At 37.9% G+C, this 21,775-nt stretch overlaps 1 protein-coding gene and 1 non-coding gene across 2 annotated transcripts; both read right to left on the bottom strand.

Moving 5' to 3' along the window:
- Positions 1 to 1,197: 1,197 nt before the first annotated feature.
- On the bottom strand, positions 1,198 to 1,316 carry LOC133004054 (5S ribosomal RNA). The gene has a single exon (XR_009678335.1). It is a non-coding gene; the product is annotated as a 5S ribosomal RNA (ribosomal RNA).
- A 1,142-nt stretch (positions 1,317 to 2,458) lies between these two features.
- Positions 2,459 to 21,739, bottom strand: LOC133003220 (alpha-2-macroglobulin-like). The gene is made up of 36 exons (XM_061072873.1): positions 21,631 to 21,739; positions 21,284 to 21,464; positions 21,026 to 21,182; positions 20,593 to 20,645; positions 19,986 to 20,006; positions 18,680 to 18,845; positions 18,518 to 18,602; positions 18,269 to 18,410; positions 16,830 to 16,947; positions 16,593 to 16,702; positions 16,338 to 16,505; positions 15,933 to 16,160; positions 15,317 to 15,380; positions 15,030 to 15,175; positions 13,881 to 14,030; positions 13,518 to 13,658; positions 13,338 to 13,431; positions 12,196 to 12,337; positions 11,628 to 11,853; positions 11,147 to 11,273; positions 10,837 to 10,958; positions 10,674 to 10,725; positions 10,280 to 10,363; positions 9,495 to 9,671; positions 9,332 to 9,407; positions 8,213 to 8,369; positions 7,916 to 7,990; positions 6,775 to 6,937; positions 6,490 to 6,677; positions 5,873 to 6,085; positions 5,192 to 5,304; positions 4,912 to 5,002; positions 4,189 to 4,257; positions 3,995 to 4,100; positions 3,832 to 3,873; positions 2,459 to 3,309 (listed from the first exon to the last, which is right to left on the bottom strand). The coding sequence occupies exons 1-36, from the start codon at positions 21,714 to 21,716 to the stop codon at positions 3,305 to 3,307; spliced, it is 4,338 nt and encodes a 1,445-aa protein (XP_060928856.1). The 5' UTR covers positions 21,717 to 21,739; the 3' UTR covers positions 2,459 to 3,304.
- Positions 21,740 to 21,775: the final 36 nt, after the last annotated feature.

Raw genomic sequence — 21,775 nt, 5'->3', positions numbered from 1 at the left:
TTTTATATTAATGTTATTTTCACTGTCATTTTTGTTAACATGAAAAATGGATTCTTGATTTTAAATTAAAATTAATTTTTTTTATTAGCACTTTGCCTGTCCTTGGTTTTAAATGGAAAAAAGCAGGATTTTTCTTTTCTTTTCTTTTGTGTCAACAGTACCCTTATATGCAGCAAAGTTTATTAAAAGACATTTTTTATTAATGAAGTATTGACCTTTATTGTCTTTATTTTCAGTCATCACATGCCTCGAACAACCTCAATCAAAATTTAAAAGCTGTTTGCTAAATAAGAGCAATTGAGAATTTGTGTCATTCATAATCCGATTAGTCGATTAATCGTTTCAATAATCGGTGACTAATCGACTATCAGAATAGTAGTTAGATGCAGCCCTGATCTGAAGGTGTCTGCCATATGTGACATTGTAATTTAATGTTAAATAACGGTCATTAGCCATCCCTGTGTGGTCTCTTACCATTAAGACGTTAAATTAAAACAGGATACCTACCTGACGCCCATGAACGCAGCATGACTGCACTCACCACCACACCACTAGGCTGGAGCAAATCGCATAGCAGATACGAACAATTTGACAGGTCATAAAGTCAGAAGAAGAAGTTGTGTGCTTTTAGCTTGACATGCTTTTGCGATAAATACATCTACATCTAAAAGAAACATCACAGTCAGTTATGCCACTGAAAAAAAGGCCACCGGCCCCAAATTCATATTCGGCCCTGACAAGTTTCGGGTTTACAGCCAAAAAAAAACAAAAAATAGTAGAAGATTTAGGATCAGAAAATATGGGTTTCCTTTCCGATTTGGCAGTAATGAAATGAAATATATATGGACTATTACAATCAATAATATATTGAAATTAATTAAATAAAATCAATTTCTGTACAAAAATGTCTCTGTCTGTTGTGTGCGTGCGTCAAGTTATATACAGCCTATGCCTACCGTGCGCAAAAGCGCTGCTAGCGCCTTGGCTATTTAATTGTATAGCCTTGGTAGGCTATGTGCGCGGTGCGCCAACTTTTTTATGAGATAGAGACCCCCTTAGAGACAAAAAGATAATTCGAACCCTGATGTGTGTGTTCTATATCCTTTGTTGGCCAGTCTTTCCTGCTCTTTCAAAAACGTTTCTCCTGTGAAGCAGCAGCAACAGCACCCTCTGCTGGTTGTAAAGAAAATTGGAAAAAGCTTACAGCACCTGGTATTCCCAGGCGGTCTCCCATCCAAGTACTAACCAGGCCCGACCCTGTTTAGCTTCCGAGATCGGACGAGATCGGGCGTGTTCAGGGTGGTATGGCCGTAAGCGAAAGACCCAAGTCACAATACCTTATTTAAACATGTGAACCACCACCATCGTGAATATTGTTGTCGCTTTGTGACCATTGAAACTGGGTTTTTATTGTTATTTAATGTTAAGGAAAGAGAAGCTCAAGGTGCAATTTTGTCACAATATTGCGAGGAAAAATCATTACAATTTCCAATCATTTCCATCAGTGATAATGTCATGGTTTCATATACTGTTTCTTCTTTTGATGGTGAGTAAACTCGATGCTCTTTCATCCTTCTCTCCGAATATCATTTGAATGTCCACTCTGTTCCTTCAGTGATGATGTGTGTGTTCCATATCCTTTGTTTCTTTGATGGCCAGTCTTTCCTGCTCTTTCCACGACGTTTCTCCTGTGAAGCAGCAGCAACAGCACGCTGCCCTCATATTCCGCCTGTATCATTGATTACAAGACCAAAACACTTGATGAAGCTAAGGTGCAAAACAGATGTTGTGTCCCTAACATCCACTGTTGGCAACTAACTCTTGCTAACATCTAGATGGTAGTTGGAATAACAGAATAACTTCAAACGTACATGGAATATTCAACATCTTGTCCCAGGTTTTAAAGTAAAAGATGAATATATGTTTTGCTAAATGCATTTAACTTACTTATTTATTTGTTTATCTCGAACGCATGACATCTGTACTTTCATTTCATTTTTTTCTGTATTTCTGTGTCTGTATGTTAATGAGATGGGCGGGGTATACTCAATCTAACGCTGGCATATAAAAGTAAATAAATAAATAGATATGGTATATGAAGGAAATTAATAAATTAATATTTGAATGAAGTACATGTCACCTTACCCATACTGATACACAGCAGAAACAAGAAGCAAAGTGTTACTGTGTTTTTCTGAGAGATGATTCTGTCAACTCTACCTCCTTTGTTTCCTCGTAGCATGGGGGTGTTATGTCAGGAAGTCACCCTGGATTATCAGGAGTAGCTATAGCAACATAATAGCGACTAAGAGGTCGGCAGACCTTAACTTTGATACTGCCTGGCACAGGTTGTCCATATGTATACCTACAAAACACATTGTGATTGTTGAAAAGTAGACTTGATCTTATTCAGAGTTACAGGATTTTGGGAGTACACATGTGAGGCAAAGGATTTAGCTTAATTTGCACATATTTCAGCTTTTATTTCTTCCTGCTCAATACTGACGACATCACCTGCCGTTACTTTTACATCAAATTTAGGCAAAACTGTGGATGAAATATGGTTATTACACATTTGCTACATTGCGGGTAGGGTTATGGTTAGAGTTCTAAATACTTTTTATGAGACTTAATCAATAATTAAGTCTCATAACACAGCTGAGGCTATTGGGAATGTCACATTCAGCAGGTATTTGGTCATTTATTTATTCTGACCTAATAATGGTACAGGACAAAAAAACAGGGAATCATCAGTGTTATTTCAAATCCTAGGGGGGGTGCTGTAAATGTCACATCCATCCATCCGATAAGCACTCAGACATTTCAATTACAAAGAAAATACTTAAACTGCACTGGAGGCAAAGTCAGAGATCACTAAAGTCATTACGTTTCCTCCTCAACACAGCACTACGTTAGAACTCATTCATTCAAGTTTTGTGACTTTCAATACTACACGTCAAATAAATGTATTTGCTATTCATCCTCTTCCGTTATGTAATAGTAATGGTAAATATTGCATGAATGTATTTATTACGTATAACTTTTCATTCAACAAACATAAACACAGAGGCAACAATGAATTTATCATATTGTGACATCCTAAACTTAGAGTTTTCCTCTCCTGGCGTGATTAAGATATTTTAAAATCAGTTTTCATAGACCATGGCATTGCTTTTTATTACATTATTTTATTCTCCATTAGTTTCAGCTCAAACACATAGAGTATATAGACAGGAATGTGTTAAGCATTTGTGTTAAACTGCTCGTTTGTGGGACAACCCAGGGACTGAAAACTCTCCTCTCTTCAAGCTGCAAAAAGAAAAAAATATTAGTATATTATACCATGTCAAGTCCAGAGTTGTTGTTGACATCATTACCTCTGCCAAAGAAGTTATGTTTACCTCTGCTTAGTTAAGACCATTACACAAAAAGAACTGAACAAATTACAATGAATCTTGGAAGAAAGATATGGTATCGATGATGAAGAACCGATACAATTTGGCTGCGGCTCCAGGAACTATTTTTCACTTTCTTTAACATTGCGAGATATTGTGCTTTTCAAACTTTTTCTCAGACAATAATTCATGGATCTTGATGAAACAAATCCATTTTTTTAGGGGACTGATATGTTTGTGTGTGTGCAATTTGGTGATGATCCAAATAAAAACCGAGATGCAGTTCATTTAAATGTGGTTTCAAAAGGGGATTGATGGGTCTTTGTGGAGTTACTCTATGTTCTCCACTCAGTGCCATAGAGCCTCTTGAGAATTCAAGACATTATTACTTTTTGTGGTTGGGTCAGAAAGTTATTGTATCATCATGTATTGTTACCTGCAGCACAAGTGTAGATGTATTCCGTCTCAACCTGGTCACCTGAGAAAAAGAAGAATAGAAGGAGAGATGGATTTTTCACAAATATAGCCTTTCTCCATATATGCTTGATGTGGTCTCTGTAAAGGGACTTAGGGTTTGTGTGTGTGAGTGTTAGATTTACTTGGCTGGTAGTAGTCATACATCTTGACCACGGCTGGCTTCAGGTTCTGCACTGGCAGCTCCTGGATGAGACGTAACGTGTAGTTGATGGGTATATCCTTTGGTAGCTGTTGGTTAAAAAGAAAAGACAGATGACACAATTGCTAACAATCACAAAATCATTATCTCCTGACCCTCACGGTGAATTCCTCTTACCTCCTGGATGTACACCATAACATGATCCTCCTTTTCTTCAACACGATCCACCAGCACACCTCCTTTGAGCTGTGGGGGAGAGGATATCAATTGGGTTTCTCATCAATACCGGATGTAAACGAATCTAAGTTTAAACAATAATATTGTCTTTTGCACACTCTGTCTACATATTCTTACACTCATAGTATATTATATTATCTATTGTATAGTCAAATACTTATATTTATACCTCTACTATATCATATATTATATCATACTCTCTGTATATTCTTTGTATATATAAGTCTATATACACATATTTATACATGTGTACATGTTATTATTATTATTATATTTACTATTATTATTATATATACTGTTGCTGCCATTATTACTATATACTGCTATTATATTGGTATAATTACTATCATATATAAATATATATTATGTTATATTATATACTATATATACTGTACTATTTTTATATACTGTCTAACAATAACATTACCATCATATCATCAATACTATAATTACCATCATCTTGCCACTGCACCTTATCTACCTATTTATCTTGTGTTTCTGTTTTTATTCTTTCTACCTCAATATTTTTAATTTTATTCTATTGTATTGTATTTTATTGTATTCAAATATACCGGCTGCTATGACAACTTAATTTCCCTTCGGGGATGAATAAAGTAATCTATCTATCTATGTATCTATGTATCTATCTATCTAATAACTCACCTCCTTCAAAGACTGTGGATCTGGAACAAAGCCAGAGAGCATTTTGATGTCCAGGATCACCATGTTTGTATTTTCCTCTTTTCCATGATATCTGCAATAAACCATTAAGATGTGAAGTCCCATACCTTTACCATTGTCCTCACAGTTAGGAAATGTTGGAGCATGTTGGCATACCGGTTCATCCACCATCAGGTACACAATGGCATGTACAGAGCATTGTTTGACAAAAATGTCAGTACACCTCCATCATTAGTGTAACTTGTGGGAGAAGATTACTTACAGGCAACTTAGCGACAGACTGAGTTTGTTTTTGGCGCAGTCAACCTCTGGCTTGACCTCAGCACTGAAGGATGTGACTTCAGCCGGAGTTGGGATGTTGTAGTTAAGACTAATCTGAGAAATAGGGAGACAAGGGAAAGTAAAGGATTCAAAATACTGAAATAGAATATCAAGAATTTCCTTTCCTCAAATTTATGGAACAGAAGAACCATGTTGTCTTCAAGGGAGTCACATTTACACATCCAGCTTTGAGGTTGTTGTGTTAAGGGCTGCTGCACACTAAATGATAATCTGGATGATTTTTGACCTGATTCATCGCATCTGACAATTCCGGGGGCATTCAGTCTATGCTAATTATCTGCCCAAAAAACGTTGGGCAGAAGTGTGATGGTTATGCAAAATCATCTTAGTTCTGTCATGTTTAATGGCTTTATGTAGCATCACGTCATATCCCAGGTTGTAAGAGTTTAGGACCACCTGGTCATTTCATTAAAATCAAAATCCAGTTATTTGAATAGCCAGACCTGCTCATTTATTTTAAATGAGAAGCAAAACTCACTGCATACAGACACCACATATAATTGGAGATGCAGCACTGTCAGACTCTCTGCACTGCTACTGTAAGCCTGTTGAGGTGAGCATGTATCCAACAGAAGCAATTAGAGCTCCAGTGTTGACTGACCTGTATTGAAGCACACGCGCTGCCCTTCACCTTCACGCTGTACTTTCCTATCACGTCCTGTAGCCTCTTCTCCTGGTACAGCAGTTTGTTGTCCCTGTTCACATCAAATGACAGTTGACCACTGGGGGACTGGACCATCACTGTGCTTGAACCATCTGGACTGAATACCAGAGTGGAGTAAAGAGCCAGAGCCTGAAGAGCCACCACTGTGTCCTACAAGACGCATAAAATACTTTATGTTACTTCAAATCTTTACACATAAAATCACTTGTGTTAACACATACAGCAGAAAGAGGTGGAAGGTCACCATTAAAAAGTAAAAGCTCACAATGGTGCATGGTGAAAGTAAACATGATTTCCATTTTTATCACGATAAGGAATTAAACTGAATTTCATATTTATTTATTTTTAAACCTATTATTTGGAATGTTTCAGATAAGATAGGATAATATTTTTAATCCTACTTGTACAATGTAAATCATGAACTAATTTATGTAAAAACAGGTTTTAGAAACCTGTTGAATTGGCACACACACACACACATGGACACATGATTTTCACAGGACAGCTCTGAGCACACAGCTAGTCAATGAACCATTCTTCTGTTTGGCTTGTACCTGTGTGGACGAGAAGCCTCCATAATAGTTCTGCTGACCCGTCAGCCATCTGACAATGCGAGAGGTGTAGCCCAGGTCTTCAGCACTGGGCGAGGCACTGAGTTTGGCCAGCATCACATAGGAGCTGATCTCCACAGACAGAGAGGCCGATGTTTCCGTTGCTGTCTGAGACCAATGGAGGAAACCCCCTAAAACACACCCATCCACAAACATACAGGCATAAGGTCAGCTACAGTGACAGTAAGTGAAGGCAGAACGATTTCCTTGAGGAGGACAGCAGCTCGCCTTGTTTGTGTCCAACTGTGTCAAGGTGCGTCAGGAGGTGAGCACGGGTCTCCATGTCTCCTGCCAGGGTAAAGACGTACGCCAACAGAGCTGTGGTGTAGGTGTTGCTGAGGTAATTGGCGGACTCCTTAAGGCAGGACAAGCTCTTCTTCACCACAGCATCCTGTAACATATATTTTAGATTGAGAAAGTATGTGCCAATACGTAACAACAATACAACTCAGAATTTAGATATTGTCACTATAGATATTGTCTTCAGTCCATCTTCAGAACCATTCAATAATGAAGAAAGATACAGAAGTAGCTAAACAACTACCAGTGTTGTAAACCACTACAAAGACAGGTCATTATTTTATGAAGCCTACAACACAAACCAAAAGAACTGTTTGTGTTAAGATAGATTTTCAATCTGAACTCAATCCGAAGGTTTGGTTTATACATTGTAATAGTGCATTTTATATTGTTAATATTGTGGGATTGTTATTGTGAATCAGGATTCATAAAAAATAAAAAATTGGATGCTAACAGGTTGTCAAGTGGGAAGATTTCTGTATTTTACTCATAAGTACAAACAAAAATATTAATAATGAAAAGTTAATTCAGTTTAAATTTGTGTAAAACTTTCTTTGAAAACATTAGCAGTTGGTGAAACAATCAGAGCTTAATACTGTTCTGAAACAGATGCTATAAAAAGGGAAGTATAGGAAGACATTTATGTAGTTTAGTCACAAAACAGTTTTGTGGTTGCTGTGTCGAGCAAAGCCGCCAGATTTGAAATCTGAGGCCGTCTTCAGCTTGTTACTCAAGGCAAACAGTAGAAGTAATGTTTCCAGCAATGTGCAAATTGCCAACACAATGTGTGATATCACTTTGTTATCTCATGTGCAATATTACTATTCATGCACCATAATACTTTAATAGCAGGGTTGTCAGCATAGAACAGGAATAAGTGTTTGACCCCTTCACCCTTTTTGGCATACAGGGGTGCTTTCACCACATAACTTTTTAATTAAAAAAAAGCTAAAAATTATTTGTTTTCTTTATCAATGGAGAGGCGATTGGTGCACATATAAGTTTATCTTGTAATTGCAAAGTTTGAATGAAACAGCATTAAATAATTTTGGGGAGGGAGTTTACTCACATCAGTGGACGAATTCATTTCCAAGAAACCTGCAGTAATGTAAGCAGTAAGCGTCACTTCATCAGACACACCACCCTGTAAGAAGGGAACAATATTCACATATCGCATCACTGTGTGTGCAAGGCACAGGGACCCACTTAACAAACATAGTTTTGCGCTTGCAGCCACATTCACTTGAATTCCATTAAACAAACGAATTTTACCCACACATTGTAAATAAAGTACAGCAGGATATTACCCAGTGATAATAAAATGTGATATTGTTTTAATCACAATCTACAGGTACAAAAAGCTCACCTTCATCCTGTTGTTAAAAAGTTTTCCTGACTGTTCGAAACAACCACTTTTACGTTGTTTTTCCTCCAGCCAAGTTTTAGATGATTCAATATTCCTTGGGTCAATGTAGATGAAAGATTTTGCTTTGGCAAAAGCTCTCAACACGAAAGCAGTCAGCCTGAGGACATCAAAACACAGTTAGACACTGACAAAAGGAAAATAAGGAGACGCACTTGTTCTGTATCACGCTTCATGATACCGAACATAACACAATAAAGTATAGGTCATCAGTTTGGCTAATTCATGCATTAGGTACCAACTAGTGCAGGGCCCGTTCTAAACCTGCCTGTTTGGAATGGCATGTTCTCTTGTTGTTTTTTAAAGCTCTAGAGCTACTTCAGAAATATCCCTTCATTAGTGAGTTCTTCTCAAACAGTTCTAGAATACACTGTCACTTTTTATTGTTTGTGTGCTGGACATTGTATGCAAAGCTTTCTAGAAACAGTCTATGGTGAAGAGTGAAGTTAGAAAACTTATCTGCAATTAAGATGATAAATTCAATGTTTTCATAGAATATTAAACTGAATTTGATTGATAACTGTTACTTTGTGTTTTATATACAAAATGTAATGATTTACTGAACTGCTGTTATTTTCTTATACATCGAATGTTAGCTATTTCAGAGGTCTGACACAATCTTCAGTTGAGCTCTTTAATTCAACTTGATATAAGGCATTGCAGCACCAAAACAAACTTTGTGCTTTGACTGTTGTTGTCATGCCGGAGATCAGCACCCACAATCCGAGATTGTGGAAGAAACATGATCAAATGATCAAAATGATCTGGCAGGACAGATATATTTTTGGCCACAAACTGCCAGTTTGCAACCACAGCTGTAGTTTATCTAAGGACTCAGATGAAGACATGATTAACTCAGTTCCCAGACGACCCATTATCACACTGCCTCGCCCCTGATGACTGCTAAAGGGCACTTCGCTGGGCCATTAATACTACACATGCCAAGTGTGATGCCAACAAGATGAACAGTTTCCGAGATATGTGTTCCACATACAGAAAGACAGACAGCTGTGGAATAAGTAGGTAGATCAAATAAGTCTATGTTCATCAGTTATTTCTCACCAAGTGTTCCCTGTTCCTGATCCAAATGTGCTGTAAGCTCCATCAATATGTTTGTAGTTCAGCTGTCTCTGGTAACCTGTGGAATAAAATAAATACAATTTTATTAGGGCATAATGATTCACACCAGTTCTAGATTATTCAGCTGAAGCTAGCTGAGGCTCACCGCTTGACAGGAAGTTGGTAGACTTCTCCATGATGGCCGGTGTCAGCTGCTGTGTGTTTTTCAGGTACTGGAGGATGTAGATGTTTGGGGCCAGAAGCGCCATGTTCTGCTCACCACATCCATACGGCATCCTAAGCAGCCCATCCAGGTTTTTCAGGGCTCGACCCAGGATGTCGCCTGCACACATACAGTGACTCACTCAACATGTAAATGACTTGTCACACTGATATAAAACCATGTTAACAATCTTCAAACACAGCTGATACAGAAGGCCATGCACAAAAGGAGTTGTGGTATTTCCCCTCAAATGTACTGAATTCTTAAATGTAGAAATTGTGTTCTTTATACAAGTAGTATCCTGAAATCACAAGTGGTCCAGCAATTCAATACCAATCTGCACATTTGTGGGAACTGTTGGGTGTCTCTAAAAATGTATGGTCTTGACCTTTTCATGTCATAACCCACAAGATTGAACTGAACTGAATACCTTTTACTATAATTCATTCTTCATTTTGCCCTGGATTTTTTGTGTGAAGCACTTTGTTACCTTGTTTAGGTAGGTGCTATACAAATATATACAAAGTTATTATTATAATCATTTTTTTTACTAAATAACTATTTTCTGTATAATGTATGAAAGTGCCATGGTTGTATTATACAAATGAAAGCAATCTCAATAAGGAAAATAACATCCAAGCGTCCCTTTTTACCATCAATGTCCTTATTTCTGAGGCATTAAGGAAAAGGTGAACTATTAACTCTGCAAAATTAGTTTATCCGTTTACCCAGAACTGATAGGGAGGCACGAGCTGATCCATCAATCACATTCTCAGGGAGCTGTAACTCTACTTCCTCTGTCAAAGCCTCTCCTGTGTACGGACAGAGAACAAACACCTTAGAGACAAACTCAAGCCACGGTCAGGATCAAAACAAAGACGTCATTCAGATTTATGAACAGTTAGTGGATCCTGATTCATAGCAGTTCTGATAAAGCAATGAGATGAATGAAACATCAGTCTGTCTTGAAGCACAATAATTAAATATTACATTCGTATGGACAAAATGTACGAAAATGCATTTAAGTAATGACTTTTGAAGATTTGGAGATGCTCTCACTAAACTAAGAAAGGCCACAATAACCAATGTATGCTACCTTTTTGCAACTGGTTGTCTTTTTACCTTTTGGACAGAGCAGCAGGTTGTGGGTATTTGTCATTTCAGTTCCCTCAGCCTGAGGGGGAAAGAGATAGGGAATAAAGAGAATGGCAGAGTTTCCAACTTGTTTTTTTTTTTTTAGGCTTTGGAATAAAGACCATTGCTATTATGAATTAAAGACAACTACCTTTACTATGAGTGGTCGAGTGACCACATCGATACGGCCTCTTACTGGAACGCTCACAATCTCATTGTCACAGGAAGCGTGAGATGCAACAGCCTCAGCAGTCACTGACACATTCACAACCCCTTAGAAAAAAAGTGAATTAAAACCTGTTTGAAACTTTATTGACATTTATCTCAGATCCGATAAATTTCAAAAGGATTTTGCCACTCTGATGGATTTCCCTGATTTTACAGAGATTTAAAAGATGTGGAAACAGGCACAGTCATTCCACCACGTTGGCAAAAGTGTGGATGAAAGCTTGAAGCCTCACCTAAAGCTGTAGGGGACATGTTCCAGCTGAGGGTCATGCGCTCATTGCCACACAAACAGGATGTGTACTTATCACCAGAGAGGGGGGTGAGGGTGTAATCTAAGGAGTGTGCTGGCGTCACAGAGACCTGTTCAAGAGACACAAGAATACATTTTGAAACTGCTGATGTGAAGCGAATGTGTAGGATGCCCACAGGGTCTCCACAGAAGGGTTAGTGAGGTATTTTGAATCTAAGTTGTTCATAACAATTATAAAAAAAAAAAATTGGAATCAAATTAAGATTTAACCATGAATTTGGATACATAAAGTAATTTCAAAACCCTGCAAAACATTCCCTTCAAACTCACGTTTGTGTTGAGTGCCAACTCGTAAAGGTTTGTAGAACATTAGCTCTACTTAACATCAGAAAGTTAATGTTGTCATTATGATGCTAGATTGCCATGCAGACATTAGTTTACAGGGTTTTTAAAACCTCCTTTACCATGATGCAGCTGGAAAGGTAGTTGAAGATGGTTGCCTTCAGTTCAAAGTGCTCCCCCCGGATGATGGAGTAGGGCATCGTGAGCTCGAGGAAGAATGGCTGGAAGACGGTCATTTCTTTACGAGGAGCCAAGCCAAAACCCTGAGGGGACAAACAGAAAGCCTCCGTCTCCCAGGTGGTGATGGTATCAGGGACAAGGAGGGACACATCCTTCGTTCCAGATGTTCTGGATTAACAAATACACAGAGACACAGATACTGTTAGCTAGAAAGAATTGACAAATTTGACTATAACATCGCCATTGCAGATTAACCAGGTAGGATGAACACAAAGTTTTCTAAATTCCCTCTGCATGTTTATAAAAAAATGTTCCGCACACAAAATACAAAAAATTGACAGTATGTTGTTAAACTGTTTGAGGGGGAAGAAGGAATAATTCTCTGGTATAATATAATGTAATAAACAGTTTGCAGGAAAAAGCAGAAAGTCAGAAAGAAAAACTCTGTTACACATCCAACAATGTAATAATGTAAGGTCGTACTATTATTTGATTCATATACAAGCTCACCCAACTTCCACCAGGTCCCATATCCAAGTCTCTGGGAAGAAAGTACGGACTGTCTCTATAGCTGGAAGAGGAGAGTCTGGGGCACCATGACCAGGCCCGTCCATTTCCAGGGCTGAATAAGGAACACTGTGATATAGCATACCTGAAGCAAAAAACAAAAACAAAAAAATATTCAACTGTAGATACAGCAGTAACCACTTGTGGGATTGTAACGTAGTAAATTGACTTAGTTACTGTACTTATGTACATTTCTCATGATCTGTATTTTACTGAAGTACATTATTTTTTTATGTTGTAATCAATGAGAGATCTGTATCCTTGAACCAATCAGGACATGCAGGAACATTAGACAATCTTTTAACGCCAGCAAAGCTGCAGATGGAAAATGGATTCGACCCGCCATTATGATGAATAGGTAGATGGTTGAAAGAGATGGCAACAGATATGTCAATGGAAAAGTTTACCGATATTATTAAAGGAAAGAAGTATGGAGCCCTGTCATTTCCTATTTTAACAATGGCGTTGTTGGTAATCTCAAGGATCCAGAGGGTGATTAACAAATAAAATAAAGAAAGCAGATTGTTGGATGTCCGGAGCGGTGCAGAGCCCTGTTAAGTATCTAATTGTTAATGTGTACTATCATTATTTAGCCACTTATTATACTGTGTTTGTATTATGTGCTGCTGATTGTCATTATTTTCTTTTTCCTATTATAAGATGCAGGGTGGGGTGGCAATGATGATTTAAAAAATGTGTATTATGAATGTACTGATATTCTAGTGGTTGGGGGTTTAAGGGGCAATGGCGTGTCTATAATATTGTTAAGTATATGTGGAAAATTAATAAATAAATGTAGGAAAAAAGTAATGATGAATAGGCTACACTCATGTACTTTTACTTTCAATAATTTAAAACTATTGAAAAGAAAGTACTTACTTATACAAGAAAAAGTGGAAACAATAGAAATGCTAATGTGGTCCTCTTACTTTACCTTGAGTTTATTTTAGTTTTTTCATTTATACTGTTACTTGAGTAAAATGTTTCAGTACTCCCCCCACCACTGGCAGTAACACTGTGAATTGTTTCATTGCACCTAATCCAGTATGTGTTTCTTAACAGTGCAGAACAGTTAGCATACTTACGTTGTACGTGGTATTGATGGTATTCTCTTCCTCTGAAGTTGAGGCATGGAGGCATTCGGATAAACAAGTTTGTAGCCATCTTCAGTCCAACGTTCTAGATATTCGAACAACATACAACCATTAACTGCATGTAAAAAAAATTAAATCCTTTATTATGAAGGTATCTGTATGTGGATTTACCTCGAAAACTTTAAATGCATCAGGTCTCTCATTAGAATGTGGATGAATGTATCTTCTTGGTCTAACCCGCAAGCATTCTACTGCATCACGTACATCATATGGAACATAAGACCTTTTGGTGACAGGCAACAAGTTAAAAATCTGTAAAGAAAAAAAGGTTGAAAGCTTGAAACTGCTGCATGAAGATCTGATGACTGTATTTCTGTTGTTTTAAACCTCCCTGGAAGAGGGGCAAGAAAACAATCAGGACATAAAGCCATAGCCTCTGGGTAACTGATATTATTAACGGTGGAAAAGATTTTGCAGAGGAAAACTAGAATAAAACTCCAGGATGTCAGCATCTATTTGTAGAGGAGCAGTTACCTTGTCTGCAGTCAGACCCTCCCCAGGCCTCATGATGAGGACGCTCTGGTCGACTGCACTCACTCCACACAGGGAGTCTGGTTGGGCTTTCAGCTGCATGGTGGTCTCCTCTCCTGGGACTGCTGATGATGGAAGAAACTCCAGCGACACCTGACAAACACAGAAAACACACATCCCACCATCTGGACTTTATTGGAATGAGACAAGAGCCTATAATATTGACAGTGGGACATTTATGTATATTCTACCCAAACTTCTTAAAATGTTAAAAAAATGTTACAGATGTGGAGAGCTACAGACTTGACTGATGACAGAGGTGATTGTGCACTTTTATACACACTACAGTTTGGGTTATGCCAAACTATGGTGACTTATTCCACACATGAACACCAGAGAACATGGTGGTGACCTGCATGTGCTGTTGGCACGCTTTTGTTGAGGGCAGTCCCATATAGCAAAACCAATCTCAGTTATTAAGGATATTACGAGCTAAAGTTATCGTTGCCACTCTCCACTGCCTGTTGTGCTCAGGCTGGTTCTTCCTTGTGGTGATGGAGGAGGTCAGAGTAGCAGAGCTGTCATAAATAATCTATTCTCTGTGGATTGACTGACTGAGATATTGATCTGCACTTTATTGCCTAAGATGAGGGACATGAATAATGACACAAGTGAACTTGTCGTACACAGATGACAACACACCATGTCTGGTTTGTCACTGAACTCAGGTAAAAGTAATTAATCTGATGTGAGTGTGTTTTTTCTACATGAACACATACTTTATATCAGTGCATCTAAGTGCCATCTAGTTAATATTGATTTATTGATTCATAAATGCTCATTGTGTTCTTTTAAATCTAATTCCCTGTTTTATTTGTATTATTGGCCATATTCTAATAAGAATCCTTATCCGTTCCCATTTGCTCAAATTCTTTGTCCTCTCCACCTAAAGGACAGGGCTGCATACACACACACACAAACTGAGCGGTAACACAGTGAAAGAGTCAAATTTGTTGACTTCTTTCACAAACTAGCTTGCTACTCCATATCCTTGTGGAAAGCCTGGGTACATATCCACATTATGTAGCAAACACCTTCTGCACATGAATCTGACAAGCGCAGCTGGTGCCTCATGTTTTCTTCTATACTGACCTTGTGACTGAAGCACTTCTCTACGGAGAAGTCAGCACTGTTGGCGATCACAGTCTCACTGGGGAGGACGGCGTAGACCAAGACCTGGACTTCTGGTGACATTTTTGGATGCACATTCAACTCAAAGGATATTCCACCCTCAGTCACTAAAAGGTGAAGTTAGAAACAACAAGTATCATCCACATGTCTCCATTTAATAAAACAGCAGTACAAGTATATTTTCATTCCGTGTTAATCTAAAAAAATATGATTTTCCAGACTCTTGATTAAAGCCTGTCTCTGCTCACCTGGAAGGTCTTGAACTTCAATCTGTTTAAATCCTTGCATGATAATGGCTCCTCTGGATAAGACCTAGAGAGTTTGAGACAAAATGGCAGAATGAATGAGTCATGCAAAAATAAAACCTCATTCCCTGGCAGACTAGATTACAAGTAGAGGTTTTTTGATTCAATTTAATGAGCCTCTATTTCTAATCGAAATTTATTGAGGGAGGCTCTCATTTGAAATGAAGTCAATTGAGGGGATACAATAAAATACACATAAACAGATGGAGTGAATGAATTAACACAGTAAATATGATGCATATAGAATACAGAACATAAAACATTTCAAGTAAAACCATGTAACACATTAAGTAGATACAGCTAAATGGCTGTCAAGCATGGATTCAAATTCCCCTGGGGAAAAATAAGTTTTTATTTTAAAGACACTTTGAAATGAGTTCCAGGCAGTAGGCGCAAAGAAACTAAAAGCAGTTCTAACAACCTCTGTACAAATGCGAAGGGCCTGCAATGATATTTTAAGTCAGATGTCAAAAACTGATATTAATGTCATTTGAAAATACATTTTCCATGTCCATATTTCTGTGAAAACATCTTCTGAAATAGTTCACCGACAACTCACCAGGTAGATCACCATTACGGAGCCCCCTTTCTCTCCAACAACAGTGTATTTGATGGAGATCTCTTCTTTTGTGTCACAAGACAGTGGATTTGTCTTCTTCACCACCTCCAGGGAGCTGACTGTTTGGGTGTCAGCAGAGGGAGGTTGGCTCATAGACACTGTGTGTCGGCCAGTCTCGTAGTATTGAGTTCTATCAACAGAGTAGCCCAGTGTTGGTTTATTACTAACCTAGATCGTAGAAAAGAAACAAGATGAAGTGGAGGAATACATTGGAAAGTGAGTTCAGTTATCATAGAAAAGCAAAATGTCAAGGTAAAGACACAGTTCTTGTTGCAATATGGCCATATGCAATATGGTGCACCATGAAGGTGTTTTTATGTGGCTGACAAGTTATCTCTTACTTACGTGCAGGTTGATCGCTCCATTGAGTTCAGCTGTGGAGAATGAGAAAGTGGCCACACCATCGCTGTCAGTGGTGAGATTCTGCAGAAGACGTGAGGACCACCTCTCACCTTCAAGCAGGTAGACCTGCATGTCAGCTATGGGTGTATCATTGAAGTGAACCGCTTTAACCTGTTAGGGGCAGAGCATTGTGTCAGTGAGGATGCACATCGCTTTGGTCGAATGACTGACGACGTGAAGGGAACAATCTGCACTTACTTTTCCTTCCACATTTGATCCTTTGTCATAAATATTGGGTGTGTCGATGAACACCAGCTTTCCAATAACATATGAAATCTGTAGTCTCTTCATTTGTTGGAGGGAAATACCTATGCAGGAATCCTCCAGGTTACAACGATGTATGCAACATGTTGTTCAATGAAATATACTGTATAAATTCGCTACAAGATATCTTTCTGACGTATGAATAAAATATCAAATATTACAAACACTTGCCTGTCCCTTCCTCTTCCACTTCAACAATCAGATCCAAGTTATCTTGTAGCACCTTTTGGTCGAGTTTTGTGAAAGTTGTCATCTTGAATGTAAAAGTGGCACAACCTTTCTTTCCCGTCTAAAATCACAAATGAAATAAGATTAGATGGATTTAATTCAAATCTAAACTTTCATTCACTCAGTTTTTACAGTCTGAGGGTCATGCTCTTCTTAGACAACTACGTTCTGCAGAGTGACATGCAAGTTTAACCTTGCAAATGTTTGGAGCACCAAAGTAACTAACCTAGTAACCATTAACAAATGCCATCATAATTAACGTGACTATTTAGGACTGAAACTGCCAAAATCAAAAAGGAATAAATCAATAAATCATTATAAAATATCAATAACAAACATATACATAAATAAATAAATATAAACAATACAGATAGTTTGAAACATGAATGTATTACATAAATACATATCTACATATCATTTTTTATTTATATTTTTTATTTTAACGATTATATATTTATGTCCCTAACATCGACTGCCCTCAACTGGAGGTAGGTATTAATTAGTGCGATAGAACAAGGGATATTCTCCATCTTGTCGTATGTTCTAAAAAGGGAAAGCATTTAGTTTAAAAAGCATAAAGGTAATGACGTCTGATCTACTGAAGGGGCCACATGGCTTTCATAGCACTGCCATACAAGCCAGTAGCCAGTCAGATTTAGTTTTAGCCTCAGCGCACCCTCATGTTCGGCCTGTATCATTGATCACAAGACCTAAACACTTGATGAGGCTAAGGTGCAAAACTGAAGTTGTGTACCTAACATCCACTGTTGGCAACTGACACTTGCTAACATGTGAATGGTTGTTGGTTCCCTAATTTGTGCCGAAGAACTTTAAATGTGCATGGAATATTCAACATCTTGTCCCAGGGTTTTTAAATTAAATATTAATATATGTTTTTCTAAATTTTCACATCATTTTGTTCTGTGATTCTGTGCCTGTATTTTAATGAGGGGGGCGGGGTTTACTCAGTCTAACACTGGCATATAAAAGTAAATAAATAAATAGATATGGTAAATGAAGTAAATGAAATAATGAAAGGGAAAAAATACAAAAGTGTGGTGAGGGAAAGGGCTGTTTATATATTTATATGTAAGTATCCATTTATTTTTACATTTGTTCATTCGTTTTTTAAACTTATTTATTTACTTATTTGTTTCAACATTTATGTTAGGTTTTTTTCTCTATTTTTGTGTCTGTATGTTAACGAGGGGGGGTGGGGTTGACTCAGTCTACTGCTGGCATTTAAGAATAATAAATTAATAGATAAATCAATAAGTAAAAGAATAAATTAATATTGAATGAAGTACATGTCACCTTACCCACATTGATAGAAAAACACAGTTACACTTGTTTCTGCTGAGAGATGATTCTGTCAACTCTACCTCCTTTGTCTCCTCGTAGCATGGGGGTGTTATGTCAGGAAGTCCCTCTGGATTATCAGGAGTAGCTATAGCAAAATAGCGACTAAGAGGTCGGCAGACCTTAACTTTGACACTGCCTGGCACAGGTTGTCCATATGTATACCTATGAAACACATTGTGATTGTTGAAAAGTAGGAAAAAAAACAACTGGATCTTATTCAGTTACAGTATTTTAAGAGTAAACATGTAAAAACAAAGGATTTGACTTACTTTGCACATATTTCAGCTTTTATTTCTTCCTGCTCAATACTGACAACATCACCTGCCGTTATCTTTACATCAAATTTAGGCAAAACTGTGGATGAAATATGATTGTTTTATACATTATTGCTTCATTGCGGGTAGATTTTTTTTATTTTAGCCATAACTTACCATATTTCTCCACCTTGAAACTGTGATATTTTTTATCCTGGCCAACGGTCACAATAACCTGGTAGGTTCCTTCCTGGGCCTCAGAGTTCAAGGAGTAAGAAAGTTGCAGTATGCCGCTATCGGCTGTTTTGTTGAGCCACTGTGCAACTCGGTTATCATGAGAATCCTGTTTCATAAAATAAATGGGAAGGAACATGTGTTTATGACACAAAATGAAACTCATGTAAAGGGATGTCACACAGAAATACAGCGCTCAACATGCTGCTCAGCATTTCATATTCTCCTTCTGATGAAATATAACCCAACTATAAGCCCACACTTCAACTACATACAGTATTCTTTTTCAAACTACTCTTAAAGCCTTAGCAACACACTGTCCAATAACAGACACTGTATATACAGAAACAAATTAACATTTCATTAACAAAAATATGTAATGTAGTCTGACAAGAAATCTTCTGTAAAGGTCTGTTTACTGGCATTGAATAGCTTTTCCTTATAATTGAACACTGGTTGACAACCACAACTTGAATTAAGATGTGTCATTCATTAGAACATATTGACTTGATATAAAGGGCCCATATTTTACATCTTTAATTTTAGGTAATGGTACCCCTAAGATGATATATCAGTGATTTAAAGTCCAAAAAACTGCTGCAATGTGTATTTCTATGTCTTCTCTTCTGCCTCTCTCTGGAGCTGTGGGCGGAACAGGCTGTTTGCGCATGCCTCATTAATTATTTATGAACCCCTCCTCAGAAGCTGGACTGGTATCGGCTGAATGGGGTCGCGAGAAGATTTTGATTCCATGACGACATCACACACGGAGCGGAGGTACAAAACGTAACGTTCCTGTAACATATTTCTTAGAATGGACTGAGTGAAAAAGTCTGTGGAGTAACTGTTTTCATACATGAAGGGTCCGTACTGATCCCTTCAAGTCATTACACATAGTAAAGCCCAGAAAATTTATTTTGCTCAATATGGGCGCTTTAAAAAGGAATAGACACAAATATGTAAAAAGATTTAACTTTCATCATTGTTACAGTTGCTCACATGTAAACCCTCTTGTGTCAGTGAAAGCAAATTGTATAGGTAAGTAACAAATCTTTGAAGCTTAATTTACTCTTAAAGTTTTAGAATTTTGAAATACGGACATAAAACATTTTGTTGGCTTGTTTACTCAGCTCATGCGGCACTTGATGATTTTGGGAGGTTTACATTTTACCAATATGTAAAACTCCTTCACCTCCAGTATACAGTGTGTTAAAGTGTGAGTGTATTATAGTGTGGATGTTAGACTTACCTCAACTTCAATTATATTGTACTGCAAGAGAAGAAAGAAAGAAACAAAGAGAACTATGTTGAAAGACAGGCTGCTTTACATTGATCTCATCATGCAGTGTGCTAATCAGGCTGGGTAGGAAATCAACAACACAATAGTATCAAACAGCTAAAGCCCTGATGTGTCGCTATCAATTATCTAATGCAGAGACCAACAAGGTCAATGTAGATGACAACTATTATACTACACACAACCTGAAAATAGGCTTTTTTCCATAGAGAACCCGCTCTTCTATTTCTACTTAATTTGATTGCTAAGTCTCATAGGTGGCACTTTAAGTTTTATTTTCTTCAATAACATGTGAGAAACTAGTGTCAGAGGCCTGCAGGTCTATAGACTCTGCAAACAGAGTCCTGCTTGTCCTATTGACCCTTCATCAGGGGCTGACCATTTAGAGACATACAGTAACTGTGGTTAAAGGGAAAATCGATGTCTGTCGCTTCATTACATAGCTGATGTTCAGTTTAACCCATTCAGCCAAATTAATTCTGCACCGTTGTCACACAGAATCACTGATACTGTGGTTTGTGAGTGGAATCTACAAGGTGGAGACAGTTCAGTTACTCACCAGCCGATTGGTGGGTCTCATCCTGCTGTCCAGTGTGACGACTCTGAAATGCACTGAGAAATTCAAAGAGGTTACACAAGGCTTTTGCTAAATATCATATCTGGCCACTTCAGCTGCTATCTGTACAGAGCTGATAACGTAACTATCAAACCTGAGATTACAATAAGAGGGTGTTTGACTTTAAAAACATTCTCTCTGTTATCTCTCTGTTTCTGATTCCCTCAGGAAGCCTCCAACACGTCAGACCCAACTTGAATTGAAATGAAAATACCAGAGTAAAATTAAAGCAAAACGTGACATTTTCTTTATTGATCTGTCAGATATTTAGTCTGTCACCATCCACCACAATAATTCTATTATTCTATTGATTCACGTGTATAACTGATATACAGCATATTCGGCACAACAACATAGATCATTAGATCAAAATTACTTGTTTGTCCAGGGAGGTAGATGGGTTTATCTGTTTGGACAAACGTCATTGGTTGGTAGACAGTGGCCTTGACTTTCCTCACTTCTTTTGAGTAAAATGTTTCGCCTTTCAACTCCACCTCAAAGTTGTACACCTCTTGATTCTGCACCAGGGGAACCTGTGAGAGAAACATATTTTGTAGGCACCAGGATAACTATGTGTGTTAATACTGAATATATGAACATGTCTTTTGAATCAAAGTCTTTCTCATGAGCTGACCTTGAAATCAACGCAGTCATGAAACTCCTGACTGGAAGATTTACTCAGAAGGGTTGTGTTCATTTCAGCAGAAATAAGAGTGATGGTCATATCCAGAGTCTCGTTGGGCTTCAGGAGACTCGCACAAAATTTGGTTTCAGCTCCAGCCTCAAGAACTGCAGGGATGGCTACCAAGTAAAGCCTATAGACACAGAAACATACACACATGCCATTGGGTAGCCTGTCACACTGGATCTCAAATGCAAGGAACACCAACACAAACTTCTGCAGCAATTCAACAAGATCTTAACCCTAGTTTGAAAAAAAAAGTACACACACACAAAAAAAAACACAACAGGCAAACTTACGGTCCTGCCAGGACTTGAGAAACACACATGCAGCTCAAGAGGACACAGAGTGTCCATGTCCACATCTGAATCCCAGGATGACCCATGACTGACTGATATGATCCTCATAGTCAGCGTCTGGTAAATAGCTGCTGATACAGAACCC

The sequence above is a fragment of the Limanda limanda genome, chromosome 6 (assembly GCF_963576545.1).
Source record: "Limanda limanda chromosome 6, fLimLim1.1, whole genome shotgun sequence".
In the NCBI taxonomy this organism is placed as follows: domain Eukaryota; kingdom Metazoa; phylum Chordata; class Actinopteri; order Pleuronectiformes; family Pleuronectidae; genus Limanda; species Limanda limanda.
This window is presented reverse-complemented; position numbering and strand designations above follow the sequence as displayed.

Bases quoted from the DNA above. Each gene is read 5' to 3' on its own strand.
- LOC133003220 (XM_061072873.1), bottom strand. From the start codon at position 21,716: ATGGGTCATCCTGGGATTCAGATGTGGACATGGACACTCTGTGTCCTC. The intron at 21,183-21,283 runs GTCAGCTCATGA...TTTCTCTCACAG, and splicing joins ATGACTGCGTTGATTTCAAG to GTTCCCCTGGTGCAGAATCA. The intron at 4,101-4,188 runs GTAAGAGGAATT...TTTAACCAACAG, and splicing joins TTATGGTGTACATCCAGGAG to CTACCAAAGGATATACCCAT.